Raw genomic sequence first — 15,622 nt, forward strand, 5'->3', positions numbered from 1 at the left:
CACCATGACGAATCCCACTGTCTTCAGCCACACAAAGTTCTGCTGACTGCAGGCCTCCCCCAATGCTGCCCAGCTATGCCTCTTCAGTTCATCTCCTGTCGCTGTCCTCTTGACATCCAATGCTGGAACAACCTTTCTGCTGCTGTCTCCTGCACAGTCATTTCCATGAGGGTCTGAGCACCAGCGATGGGAGCACCTTCACCTGGTCATCATGACTGCCACAATGCCTCCTCTCCGAGGGCCATGGGTTCTGTCTGGCTTTGCCACTACATGGTGTGCTGCCATCTCTGCCTCCACAGTGCACATACTGGTCATTCTCTTTTCACCACTTCTCACCAGTCTGTCTGCAAATTACTAAGTTGGTGTAGCTGCATTGAAGACGCGGGAACTTTCCCTCTTTCTATGAGTTATTAATCACGTTGCTTTAATTTTATTGTTTCTAGTGCAAGTGATAGGCCCCTCTGTTTATAACCAAGTCTTTGACATGATCCCTGCAGGAAAGCCTTGCTTAAGGGCATGGTGGTGACCCCATAAAAGCTCTGTCAAATCAAATACAGAAACTCTTGCATAAAAGTTTACAGTTGGAGGCAAGATTTGAATGTGTGCAGCCACATCAAAATCAGATTCAAGTGACCAGAAAGTGAGGGCCTAAAGTGGTCAAGGCAAGTATAATTGTTCCATCGTCTACTGCTGTGAGTAGTTTCCCCAATGGTAAACTTTATTCCTTGTTCTCAGGAAAATCTAATGAAAATTGATTACTTTCTTGCAAAATGTCTGCAATGCTGACTGCATTTGTTCTTGCCCAAACAGTTTTTTTATTAAACATGGCACAAATAAAGAACATGGGGATGCACACACGTACATTGAATATGTTGATGCACTGAAGAATAGAGAGGGATCTGAAACTTTGGCAAAGTGTTTAGCAGAGTGGTATTCGGATAAATGGGGAGTCAGTTACTGTCACGATAAACAATTCATTCTCTGACAGGGACTGAGGGAGAATTCCAAGACATTTACTAACTGGACCGGAACTAATTCCTGTCAGACATGCACCCTCAACAGGAATGCATTTCATAATTAAGTACTAGACGAAGCAGTTTGTTTCCCACTGTTATGTGAAAAAGCAGGGCAATTTGTTTCTACCCCTTCAAACCATAATGAGCTGTGTTGTGTGTTCACTAATGAAACTAACTGCAGACAATGTGGGAGAGCAGGTCATACCACCTACAACATCAGGTTCCCTGCTGCCCCATTTATAGAGAAGTAGGACGTGGGCATAAATTGCCCTCAGAAGTAGACAGGTCAAACTATGGTTACCAAAGAAATGAGAGCTAATAAGGGAAATGGTCAGGGGGTGGGGTGAGGGGTTAGTCGTAGCCATCCTGCCCCCATTAAGAACTATACACCCCATCAATATCCGTGGGGTACAAGGAGTGGCAATAAGTGATTGTTTCTGAAACAATGCGAGGAAGACAAGCAAGAATTTTAGTTGACACGTGCAATAAAGCAGGCACTGAAGCCACACCACTGCTGTATTAAATGTTGAGTATCTGAAATAAATATGCCTACAAGAATTTGTTTTGTTGGGCCAATAATGGATGAAACCACTTATAAACTCAAGATGGTGACAGTAGGAAAACAGAAGCAGGATTTTGATGTTATGCAGGGGAATGATTTTCTGCACCAGTCCTTAAAGTGTGACTGACTAATGGTCACATACTGTCGAATTCGGTGAAGCAATTAATCATTTCAATGGCAGTAGTATGCACACGTTTGAGAAACTCAGAGGGATGGGAGCAACATATCTCCCAAGTTTCTATACAGCCAGGTATTTTGGTGTTGAAAGCCAACATCAAAGTAACTATATGTAGCAGAAGAGAGGAAGTCCTCTGGATGACAGTTGGAATCCAAGAGCTTGGCAGAACTGTGTCTGGTTGATCAGTTCATCCAGAATGAGTTTCTCTACCAGCTACAAGACATATGAAACAGGGTCTCTGTGAAGTCAAGGTAATAGGTGAGAAATTGTATGTTCAAGTTGGGTCAGATAATTTTGGGAAGAAAGATGCCTTAACACCTTGTGGAACTGTACTGGTCAGTAAAAAGAAGATAACTACTGATGAGTTACCTCCAAAGGGAAGAAAACAGTTTCAGGCGAGTAAGAAGCAGAAATCCTTGCCTATAACAGAAATTTATAAAATTACTGCAATGCTTAAAAGTCGCTTGTAGGGAAAGTAACTACACTTATCCAAGTTTAAGCGAGGTTTTTTGTATCCAGTCTTAGAGGAATTTGTGTTGTTCTCTGAGGAGAGGCAACATTTGCCAACTACCTCCAAATTGCAACCATGGATACCACACCAACAGCACAAAAACCTTACAGATCCATATCTCTTGCAGTCAGTAGTTGAAGAGTGTTTTCAGCAATAGCTTGAAGTTGGAATTATACAACATTCCTCCAGTCCCTAAAAAATCTGTTAATGGAGAAAAGACTTACCATCTACGTGAGGATATGACTGCAGTAAACAGTCACCATGCCTGATACCTACCCATTGCCTCGTATCAGCAAAACTTTGGATAAACTAGGGAATTAAAAAGTCTTTATCACTTCAGATATGAGATCAGGCAGGGCTGACTACATCCCAAGACAGGCTGTAAGTATCTTCCATGCTATATGAGTTTTTAAGGATGCGTTTTGGCTTACGAAATGCACCCACCACATTCCAGTGACTTGCAAGCTTATTATTGGAAGCTTTACAACCAACTGTGTGTTTGCTCTGTCTGGATGACATTCTTGTATTTTCCCAAATGATTGAGAAACATACTACAGAGTTAGAAAGTCTGTTGTCAAGATTACAAGACACACATTTCAGCCTGAATCGGAAAAATGTTCTTTTGCAAAATCACAGGTTCAATATGGGCCAAATTATTAGCTCGTACGGTGTAAAACCTGACCTATAACTAACAAAAGTAGTAGACAATTTTCCTGCCCCCACTAATGTGACAGAATTACAGAGTTTTCTGGTTCCTGCGAATTATCATCATCATTTTGTAAAACACTGCAGTAAAGTAACAAAGCCATTAATAAAGCTGTTGGAAAAAAGAAGCAATTTTTGAGTGAACTATGGAATGCAAATCCCCAGTGCAATAAGAAAAAGATGTGCTACTGAGTCCCAGAGTATATATAACCTATAAATAATATTCAGGTGTTGGGACACCTGACTACGAACTGAATCAGGGGCTGGGACCACGGCAATATACTGAAGCAGTTCCCAGTCCGTGAAAGGTTCAAAATATGATTCACCTGGGTGGAGAGTGAAACAAATGCAGATTTCGTCAACTTGTCATTTCTGCAGTAGAAAGGTAGCTGGATAAGAAGAGGATGCTGATGCTGCCAATGTGCATCACAAGGTTTTAATTAAGAACCGATGCATCGGTACAAAGACTAACCTGAAGCTCAAGACCTGGAACAGCTGTTGATCATTTGCAGTCCAGAAGAATAAGGACCTTGCTCCAAACCTGGGAGGAAGAGGCATATATCCTCTGGGAGGAGACTCAGCACTCCCAGAATTTCTTTTTACTTTGTTTAATTAAATAGCAAGACTTAACATGTAGTCGCTTAAAAGTGATACAGTTGGCCTGCCAAGGATGTCACTTAAAATGATGCAGCGCTGTTCAGTTATCCTAAGAGCTACTGCAATGTCTGCGGTCCAACACGACAACAGCCAGAGGTAGAGAGGACCTGCAGAAAGGGGAACAGTAGTTACAGCGGCGGCGTGGGTGATTGCATCGGAAATGTCTTGCACAACTTTGTCAGTGCAATCTGGTCAGTCCATCTGGCAATGGCAAGGAAGTGACAGAATCACTGGAAAGTGGTCACTGTCACAAAGATCATCATGTAGTGACCATAGTGATCAGTCAGTGAAGCCACAAGACAGGAGGTAAAAGATTGTTAGCCCAATAGGTGAAAAGACGCCATAGGCAGCACTGAAGTGGGTAGGAGTACCATCACTGAGAAAACACAGATCATGGTCAGTAAGAAGCCCACCAAGTGAAGGCCTGGAGGTATGTAAATGTTGCAGATGATGACTGCTGAGTTGGTTTGCACTTGTACCACTATTGCTTACAATGTGGTATGAAGAGGAATCCACTCACTGAAGGCATTTTGGCGAACCAATGTACAGACACCTCCAGATGCCCTCTCAGGGCAGCACAGTTTCAGCAGAATGCATGATAACCATACAGCGTTGGGGAATGGCCACCACAAATGCATTTCTTGCAGAGTAATGCATAATGAAGAAGAAGAGGAAATGAAGTGTTGTAGTTCTGGCTTGGCTCTAAGCACTATGGGACTTAACATCTGAGGTCATCAGCCCTCTAGACTTAGAACTACTTAAACCTAACTAACCTAAAGACATCACACACATCCATGCCCTAGGTGTTGTAGTTCTGGCACATGTGGTAATAACAATTACAGTTCCTCTGAATGAGCACATTACTTGTGTCCAGGTTAGGAGTGAAGGGGCCAGGAGGACAGGTAACACCCCAGGATCGCTCACTGCCTGTCACGAGCATTGGTTCAGATTCTCATGGCATGGAGGAATGTGGTGCCTGCAGAGTCATTGGATTAGCCTCATCCCAATTCCTCTTCTTCTCCTTCACACCCTTTCGTGGCTGGGATCCTTGTGAGGGCCTACCTGCAATGAGCATGTGGACAGCTGAAGAGCAGCAACCTTGGGACCTACAAGGCACAGTTTCTTCAGCCACTGGCTGGCATTGGGCATCTTATCTGTGGTTTCCAGCAAGAGGGTTCCCAAGAAGAAGCCTTGTCATTGGTAGACGCCGAAGGAGGAAACTGCTCCCCTGGTCAAACATTAGAAGTGGTTCCCGAATACGGTGCCAGGAACTGCAAGAAATAAGGTGGGGTGGGAGAACCAATTTCAAAGAAATCAAGGTAGTGGCAGTGATGGCCTTGACTTTCACATAATTGGACATCATTTCAACAGGATGCAGGCATTCGCATTTTATTACATGCCTCAATACATGACAGACTGTCAATAGGTTTATTTTCCTGTATATTCTTTTCTTTCATGAAGACTGGGCAAACCAGCGAAATGGAGAATGGTGTTTGTACAACTGACACACAGAGGTGGTTGTTCACAAGGACTGCCTCCACGGAGTGATCATCAACAGTTATCACATTTTGGGTCTGCTGTGCAACAGGACAACATATAACCAAAGTGCAAGCGTCACAAGCATCTCGTGGGCAATGGGCATAAAGTTTCACATCACAGCTGTATGTCATGACTAATTTTTTTCAGCAGACACTCTCTTCAAAGGCAAAGTTAAAGGTACCTGTCTCTATTCTATTATCCTTGGAACTTTTTTGGGCATGTCAGACAAAATGTACACCTTGCCACTCAAGATTACTTCAATGCTCCTCATCTATTTGGAGCATTAAGTCTTGTGGCAGATGATTCCAAGGACCATATTCAAAGTCTTGTGTGGGGCAGTTGTCACTGGTATGTCATCCAGATGTTCACATGTATGAAGAGCTGTAGACTGTGCAGAAGAAGGGACTTGAATCAATAGTGATCCAACGTGCATTTTTCCTAATGACTCAACTACTTCAAAATTATCTTCAATATGTTCCACAAAAATAATGACTTTGTCACAGTAAAAGTATCCATATCAGCTTAAATACATAATAATTATTGTATAAATTGTTTCAATCCTAGCTGTTAGGTTTGTCCCTCTTCCCACAGTGTAAACAGGATAGGAAAAGCAGCAGGGTTTTAGCTGTCTGCGTTGAAGTTTTGATTCCTGTCTAAAGAGAGGGCCGGATCGAAATGGCCACTGTTCTGGTGTAATTCAATACATTTCATGAGCAAAAACCCTGTGATGCAACCTACTTCAATCGAGGATTGTCCCCATGGGTTCCTCCCAGCTGCAGCAAAGGCCACCTGGCACGATGCCCACTGTCAGGAGTTCTGATACCTCAGGAAAACGAGCATCTACACCTTGACATGTGTGGGGACCTAGCATTGCAGGCTTCAGCAGTCTGATCCCTGTCAGGAGGTTCAATCAAAAGGGTGTGCCAGATTGGCTACAGTGTTACCTTTGAAGTGCAAATAGCAGCCTATGCAGGTATTGTGCTCAGGTGATCTTTGACATTGTATGCAGTAGGCACTATTTACATTTTTCTTCCCCAGTCAGTCCGCACTACAAAAAAATTTGGAAAATGAAGGTCAAACACAGAGAAGAATTCCAAGTTACTTCAGCCACAAGAAGGTGAGTGAAAGAAGATTCCAACATTGAAAGCAGAAATTCAGGAATAGCTGGTCAACATCATAGCTGCCACCATGAGAAAGTGAGCAACAAGCAGAATGGACTGTCAGAGATGAGAGACTACAGCAAATGAAAGGAAAGATGTATTCCAATAGTTTTGGGGCCTGTGCTCAACAAATCATGTACTCATGGAACAGTTATGAGAACCTAGAGGGGTACTGGAGGCAAGTGTGTGTAGGTGGGGGGGGGGGGGGGGGGGTGGGCTGCAACAAACCAGTCTTTGGACTGTGGACGACAGCAGCAGCAGCAGCAGCAGCAGCAGCAGCAGCATCAGCATCAACAACAACAATGACTACAGCAGCAGCAGCAGCAAAAAATCAAAGCTGTTTCAAGTAAAATCCACTAAGGCTCAATCCTCTCCCCCCCAGTACATCAATTGAAAAATACTTTCAAAGTTATTGTAAGAAATAGTATGGAGTTACCTTCCAAACTTAATTTCTTAATTTTGAATCTGTCATTCTCCTCATGTTTGTAATTGAAGATATGAAGGTTACTTAACCAATATCTAGATTCAATTAATTCCATGCTTTAAAAGTTTTCTCACCATAGTCTCACATTTGCTATGTCTACATCTATAGCCATACTCTGCAAATCATCATGAAGTGCACAGCAGAGGGTACGTTCCATTGTACCATTTATTCGGCCTCTGTGTGTGCAGTAATTACTCTAATCTTAATCTCTTGATCATTATGTAAGCAGTGCATATTGGGTTGCAGTGAATTCCTAGAGTCATCATTTAAAGCCAGTTCTTGAAACTTCATTAACAGACTTTTTAAGGATAGTTTACGTCCATCTTCAAGGATCTTCTAGTTCATTTCCTTCACTATCTCTGTGACACACTCATACAGATTAAACAGACCTGTGACCATTTGTGCTGCCCTTTTCTATACACATTCAGTATCCCATCAGTCATATATGGCATAGGTCCCACACACTTGAGCAATATTCTAGAACTGGTTGCACAAGTGATTTGTAGACAATTTACTTTGTATACTGATTGCCCTGCCCCATTTCATGAACTCATTTATTACTTATAGGGTGTCTATCGTGTGTTATCCACCTGTAGGAACAGTTTGTTCTCTGCTCTAGCTGATTTCTCTATACGCATTATAACCAAGGTAGCTGCCACTGGAGAGTTTACAATTCACTAAAAGTGATGCACTATTTGTCTGCCTTTTCAGGAGGTCTGTGTGCCTTCAAATATCCATACAGGTGAATTGTAGCTCCCATGAATGCTGATTCATTCTGTACTTCTGAACATTTGAACACAATGAAAGGTTCAGTATTAATGAAAATTATCAAAAAGTATTCAGGACTGTAAGTAACACAACAGCAATAATCAAAATACATACAATGTGTAATGAACCTGTACCAATTCAGTGACCCACCTCAGATGTTTCATTATTACTGATGTTACGAGAAAGTGCACACCATCCCTGTGGATGAATCTGGAGTGATGAAACAACTTCTGCATCATCCCCCTTTGGAAAGTCTGCGACAATTTCAACCCTATTCACCTTGCGACTCTTTGAAAATAGGTGTGTGTAAGTAGCAGCAACAGGAATTGTAGTCTGACTTAGTTGCATTAGGCGGTACATGTTGGGCTAAAACAAAAAATAAGGTAACAGTGAAATATGTTGTCAAAAGCTCTCAAATAATTACAGTATTGGCACATGAAGTTATTGAGAGAACTATCAATTTTTATCTTCATAACACAAATAAGACTGACTAATGAAGTATATACATCATCAACATTAACAAACAGCGATGAGGGCAATTTGAGCATACAAGTAAAGAGAGTATATAACATACAAGATGACTTAAGAATACACTTATACTATAGTGGATTTTATCTACCACTACTAGGTGTGGTAGTAAAATATTACCTTATCCCTTTTTTCCGTAAAAAGTGTCACGTAATAACACCACTTCATAAGTAAAATAAAATAGTAAGCAGATGTTGATATTTCAACTTTTATAGCACTCCTTTACTGTTGCCCATCAGTATAAGTCCAGTGTCTTAAACACCACAGAATTTCACATTTTGTTTGTTATTATAAAGGGCAAAATTACAATTTATATAAAGAAAAAAATGGCAGCCTTAATCAAAAGGTTTTGAGTCACAACTGAAACATATCACCTCATAAAAATACCTGCAACAAACATGGATATGAAAGTTCAACTCAAGTTAAAGCTACTGGCACTATTGAATACAATAGTGTGAGGTGAGAACCGTAGCATGTTGAAGTGGACTGTTTCGCAAAACAGTTAAGTACCTCATTCTTGAATACTTCTTGCAAGTGGAATATATCTACTAGGTTGTCTTCTCTCTCATAAATGATCCATTTTAACCACCAGCAAGGTCAATGATAAACAAGCTCTATATCTGTTTTCACATGAAAGTAATGAACTGAATATAAACTTGTCAAAAACATTTACATACTTTCATCTTACGAAATTCAGGAAAATCAGAGAAAAACTGAAATAGGATAGTTCCAAGGAGCCAAATCTTTCAGTTCTCAATATTTGAAAACTGTAGGTTGATCTGCTTTTTATGGCCAGCTTTCTACTGAAATAAGATGAAATGACAATAATTGATGAAATGCCATGGTCTCTTACAGTGCTCATACGTCAATACCTCTTTCCTAATATCCTCCATGTCACAGTAGCTACCCTGCATACCTTGTGGAACTTATACCATTGGAAGAAAGAAAATAAGTACAGAATTGCTTAAGGAAGCTTTCTGATACATTTCCACATTGCGTAAGATGTCAACTATTAAAAAAATTTGTGCTGATGCAAGATTTGAACTGTGGATTTTGTCTTTCATGGATAATGCTCTATAGACAAACCTACCCAATCACAATTCATGATCTAATTCCGAAAGTTCAGCCTGCTAGCTCTTTTCCGCTGAAAGTTAGTTTCCTAATGGAAACAACACTATGCAATTTTCAAGTTTATCCTTTCTTATCAGGATTATTATCCTATCAAAGTATGCTGACATATCCTTGCCATCAAGATTTAGGTCTGTGTTGTCTTGTATTTTAGAAGGAGGAAGGAAGATTGAGTTTAACATTCTGTCGACATCAAGGTCATTAGGATGTAGCACAAGCTCAGGGATGGGGAAGGAAATCGTCCATGCCCTTTCAAAGGAACCAGCCCAGCAATTTAGGGTAGTCATGAGAAATCTACATCTGGATGGCCAGACATGAGTTTGAACAGTCATCCTCCCGAATGTGAGTCCAGTATGCTAACTACTACGCAACTTTGCTCAGTTGCATTTTACAACTTTCTCAGTTTTTTTTATTTGTCTTCATTACTACTCTATTCTTCTTCTTCTTCTTCTTCTTCTTCTTCACACCACTTTTGATCCACTTGGACTTTTAGGTTTACACCATTCTTTGATTATCTTTGACTTAGCTGCCAGCCCCTTTTTAAATCCTTTTTGAGGAATTTCATTTTTTATTTTCTTATTATCCACTTCTCATGTGATTCACTTACATGACCACAAGTCCAACAGAAACAGAGAGGATGTGGGACAACAATCCTTAATACTTGGAAGAAGCCCTGAAACATACACTTCTAATAATACAACACTGAATGTAGTCATTCAACTTATGGCTGTTAATATCATAACCTGAATGACTACAACCAATAATTACACAAAAACATAAAAAATATGATAACATGTAAGAGGATGGGAGTGGATGAACAGCATCATTCAGCATCTGTGTTCTACTGACTCAACTGTAAATAAAAATGGTCTGCATACTTACGGTTTATAGGGTGCTTCTGAATGTACACGCATGCTGAGACACTATTCTTACAATGTTTAAAAAATGAGGATGTCTCAGTTACCTGAGCAAGGTGTTACGTTACAGTAAGCCTAAGTCTAGCAACAGCAGTGTTGAAACTTAACAACCTTACTGCTACAGCACCACTGATTTACATATGCAACTACTTTCTGTTCTGTCTGTTCTAGACAGACCTTATTTCTCTTCTGGTTGTTAAGAAGTACAATACTTTCATTTGTCTGCAAGGAGTACTACAGAAGACAAGATTACCATTTACAACGGGGCTGTGAACCTTACTCAGAATACACTACTGTCACAAAAATTCTAAGAATAATGCATAAACTTAAGAAAAAAAACAACATATACCTTGAAACAAATGCAAAAGTTTGTGCATATTTCAGCAACACTTTCCAAAAAATCTCCTTTTTACAAATGTAACTAATAAGAATTTGAAATATGTATTACTTGTGAAGAAAAATTTGTGCAGCCTCTTATTCACACAATGACATTCCCAAAAACCAAACTATCATGTCACAAATACCTTTAAAAACTACATCACTGCTTAACACTACCAAGCAATGTCACAGTCATTCATGAACAAAATGAGAGTACATCTTGAAACTATAAACAGATAATAATAAATAATATACCTTAAATCCAGCCAAGTCCTGTTGCAATGTTGTGAGATCAAGGTCATGAACAATCATAAGGTAGCCGCTTGTTGTACAAATTACCATCTTTGTAGCATCCGGGTTAAGACGAGTTCTCATTAACCCATTTGTATGAAATACTCTGGTGTATACAAAACCAGTTTCTGTGTAGCTGGAAAGAAAGTGTAAGTTCTCAATGCAAGGCAATACTGGGCCCACCATTTGACAAGGTCCTATATTTCTCTCTCAAAAGAAAATGCCACCCAAGGGTGGTTTCAAAATGTTCAGTAAGTGTTACATACATTTGGAACTGAACTTGACATAAGATGTTCTCACCTGTTGATGTCCCAAGTGTAAATGCTTCCATCAAACCCTGATGTAACAAGAAGACCATCTCGTGGTGAAAATTCAATATTTTTCACCCAATTTGAATGTCCATGCAGAGTTCTGATCTGTGACTTTAAATTTCGTGCATCCCAAAGGGCAACTGTGCTGTCATCACTGCATGTTGCAAAAACTCTAGAATCCAAAAACCTGTAAGAAAGTATCAAAGACTTCACTATACTGATGAAAGATTACCTTTCTTCTCTTGACTGACATCATCCCTTGCACAAAGATTTTTTAATTAATACTGCCTCCCGTTACCGATATAGCAATATGTAACTACCACAATGCAAAACATGTCATTGTACAGGTTGCACATATTTAACTAAAATTCACATACAATTGTACATTAAATCTTAGGCAGTAGGGGGGGAGGGGGAGGGCAGTCACATACAAAGCTACAAACATCCAAAAGAATATACACAAGATTGTGACTTCGAATTTACAAAGATTATGCCAAGTTGGAAAATTACACTGTGTAAAGAGAACATCAGTGAATTAAAATCGGAACACTGGAAATAGCAAAGTCTCATTAGAAAGGCAGTGGGCACTTCAGAACAGCTAAAGACAATACAGTATATTTTTCATGTAGGACAGATAATTCCACATTCATAGTGTTGCGTTGTTAGTACACAAGGGATGGACCGCAATGATTGAATACAAGCCTGCCAGTAACCAAATAGTACTAGTGAAATTCAGTACTAATCCTTGTAAGTTAAATGTTCTACAGGCATATGCATGAGCTTCAACATCTGATAATGAAGGGCTAGAAAAGTTTCACAAGTCTCTTTTCAACCGCCTTGAATTGGTAGTCAAAAACAAATTTAGAATGGTTCAAGGAAATTTTAATGTTAAATTAAGAAAATGTGACTCATCAAATGAAGTACTTGGCTATCATGATTTCGACAAAAATTGATGGAGATAAACTGATTCAGTTCTGTCAGGAAAATAAGTTTGTAATTACCAACAACTTCTTTAACACCATCCACAAAAACTTTGCACCTTGACCTCACCCGATGGAACTCACTATAATCAGACTGACTAATTTTTGATTCACTTGAGATTGAGATTGTCCATTAAAAACATTAAGATGCTTCCAGGTGCCGACTGGGGTTCTGATCATTGACTTCTTATGTCTTGAACTGAGAATGAAATTGACAAAATGTAAGTGGACAATTCCAAAAACAAGAAGACTATTGCAAAAGGCTGAAACGGAAATTTTTGGGTATCAAGTCCAAGAAAAACTTTCACCGAATCCGTCACGTAATATGACATCTGCATGGAAATCCAACTTCAGGACAGACACTGGTTGAAGCTGCTGAGAAAGTAGTCAGGGGGGAAAAAAACTGACTTACTGCCAAGATTATACAAATCACTGATGACAAACATTACTGAAGATGAAGAGGTTGCAGGGAACTCTGCAGTACTACAAGTTATCGGCGTTAATACAGAGAAACTGCTACAGAGAAAAAAATAATTACATCAACAAAACTGGAAAGAGAATCAAGAAGTCCTGAGATTACAACAAGATGAGGCACACATTCAATGAAGTAAAGAAACTAATAGATGCTTCAAACAAAGAACATGGGCTCTAGAAGACAAAGATGATACACTGCTACCCAACAGTAACTGGCTGCTGATGAGTGGAGAACATACTGCAAGATGCTGTACAAGGATAACAATTGAAAACTTGTTCATGTAAACATTCCAGTGGAGAGGAATGCACCAACTCAAAAGTAGTAGTCTGAAAAGTTACTGCTAAATTTAAAAATGACAAAGCACTTGTACCTGACCTTGTTGTTGTTGTTGTGGTCTTCAGTCCTGAGACTGGTTTGATGCAGCTCTCCATGCTACTCTATCCTGTGCAAGCTTCTTCATCTCCCCGTACCTACTGCAACCTACATCCTTCTGAATCTGCTTAGTGTATTCATCTCTTGGTCTGCCCCTACGATTTTTACCCTCCACGCTGCCCTCCAATGCCTCAGAACATGTCCTACCAACCGATCCCTTCTTCTAGTCAAGTTGTGCCACAAACTTCTCTTCTCCCCAATCCTATTCAATACCTTCTCATTAGTTACATGATCTACCCACCTTATCTTCAGCATTCTTCTGTAGCACCACATTTCGAAAGCTTCTATTCTCTTCTTGTCCAAACTATTTATCGTCCATGTTTCACTTCCATACATGGCTACACTCCATACAAATACTTTCAGAAACGACTTCCTGACACTTAAATCTATACTCGATGTTAACAAATTTCTCTTCTTCAGAAACGATTTCCTTGCCATTGCCAGTCTACATTTTGTATCCTCTCTACTTCGACCATCATCAGTTATTTTACTCCCTCAATAGCAAAACTCCTTTACTACTTTAAGTGTCTCATTTCCTAATCTAATCCCCTCAGCATCACCCGATTTAATTAGGCTACATTCCATTATCCTCGTTTTGCTTTTGTTGATGTTCATCTTATATCCTCCTTTCAAGACACTGTCCATTCCGTTCAGCTGCTCTTCCAAGTCCTTTGCTGTCTCTGACAGAATTACAATGTCATCGGCAAACCTCAAAGTTTTTACTACTTCTCCATGAATTTTAATACCTACTCCGAATTTTTCTTTTGTTTCCTTTACTGCTTGCTCAATATACAGATTGAATAACATCGGGGAGAGGCTACAACCCTGTCTCACTCCTTTCCCAACCACTGCTTCCCTTTCATGCCCCTCGACTCATAACTGCCATCTGCTTTCTGTACAAATTGTAAATAGCCTTTCGCTCCTTGTATTTTACCCCTGCCATCTTCAGAATTTGAAAGAGAGTATTCCAGTTAACGTTGTCAAAAGCTTTCTCTAAGTCTACAAATGCTAGAAACGTAGGTTTGGCTTTTCTTAATCTTTCTTCTAAGATAAGTCGTAAGGTTAGTATTGCCTCACGTGTTCCAACATTTCTACGGAATCCAAACTGATCTTCCCCGAGGTCCGCTTCTACCAGTTTTTCCATTCGTCTGTAAAGAATTCGTGTTAGTATTTTGCAGCTGTGACTTATTAAAGTGATAGTTCGGTAATTTTCACATCTGTCAACACCTGCTTTCTTTGGGATTGGAATTATTATATTCTTCTTGAAGTCTGAGGGTATTTCGCCTGTCTCATACATCTCGCTCACCAGATGGTAGAGTTTTGCCATGACTGGCTCTCCCAAGGCCATCAGTAGTTCTAATGGAATGTTGTCTACTCCCGGGGCCTTGTTTCGACTCAGGTCTTTCAGTGCTCTGTCAAACTCTTCACGCATTATCTTATCTCCCATTTCATCTTCATCTACATCCTCTTCCATTTCCATAATATTGTCCTCAAGTACATCGCCCTTGCATAAACCCTCTATATACTCCTTCCACCTTTCTGCCTTCCCTTCTTTGGTTGGAACTGGGTTGCCATCTGAGCTCTTGATATTCATACGAGTGGTTCTCTTCTCTCCAAAGGTCTCTTTAATTTTCCTGTAGGCAGTATCTATCTTACCCCTAGTGAGACAAGCCTCTACATCCTTACATTTGTCCTCTAGCCATCCCTGCTTAGCCATTTTGCACTTCCTGTTGATCTCATTTTTGAGATGTTTGTATTCCTTTTTGCCTGCTTCATTTACTGCGTTTTTATATTTTCTCCTTTCATCAGTTAAATTCAATATTTCTTCTGTTACCCAAGGATTTCTACTAGCCCTCGTCTTTTTACCTACTTGATCCTCTGCTGCCTTCACTACTTCATCCCTCAGAGCTACCCATTCTTCTTCTACTGTATTTCTTTCTCCCATTCCTGTCAATTGTTCCCTTATGCTCTCTCTGAAACTCTCTACAACCTCTGGTTCTTTCAGTTTATCCAGGTCCCATCTCCTTAAATTCCCACCTTTTTGCAGTTTCTTCAGTTTCAATCTGCAGTTCATAACCAATAGATTGTGGTCAGAATCCACATCTGCCCCTGGAAATGTCTTACAATTTAAAACTTGGTTCCTAAATCTCTGTCTTACCATTATATAATTTATCTGATACCTTTTAGTATCTCCAGGATTCTTCCAGGTATACAACCTCCTTTTATGATTCTTGAACCAAGTGTTAGCTATGATTAAGTTATGCTCTGTGCAAAATTCTACAAGGCGGCTTCCTCTTTCATTTCTTCCCCCCAATCCATATTCACCTACTATGTTTCCTTCTCTCCCTTTTCCTACTGACGAATTCCAGTCACCCATGACTATTAAATTTTCGTCTCCCTTCACTACCTGAATAATTTCTTTTATCTCGTCATACATTTCATCAATTTCTTCATCATCTGAAGAGCTAGTTGGCATATAAACTTGTACTACTGTAGTAGGCATGGGCTACGTGTCTATCTTGGCCACACTAATGTGTTCACTATGCTGTTGGTAGTAGCTTACCCGCACTCCAATCTTTTTTATTCATTATTAAACCTACTC

At 39.9% G+C, this 15,622-nt stretch overlaps 1 protein-coding gene across 1 annotated transcript in view; it reads right to left on the reverse strand.

Annotated features, from left to right (window-relative positions):
- The window catches only part of LOC126251693 (DDB1- and CUL4-associated factor 10), a 70,412-nt gene that overhangs the window by 11,740 nt on the left and 43,050 nt on the right, over positions 1 to 15,622 (reverse strand). Inside the window, exons 3-5 of the mRNA XM_049952280.1 lie at positions 11,123 to 11,320; positions 10,787 to 10,958; positions 7,731 to 7,946 (exon numbers count right to left, since the gene is read on the reverse strand). Of these exons, the coding sequence (XP_049808237.1) occupies positions 7,731 to 7,946; positions 10,787 to 10,958; positions 11,123 to 11,320 (586 nt within the window). The remainder of the gene's footprint in view (positions 1 to 7,730; positions 7,947 to 10,786; positions 10,959 to 11,122; positions 11,321 to 15,622) is intronic.

This window comes from Schistocerca nitens, chromosome 4 (assembly GCF_023898315.1).
Source record: "Schistocerca nitens isolate TAMUIC-IGC-003100 chromosome 4, iqSchNite1.1, whole genome shotgun sequence".
NCBI lineage: Eukaryota > Metazoa > Arthropoda > Insecta > Orthoptera > Acrididae > Schistocerca > Schistocerca nitens.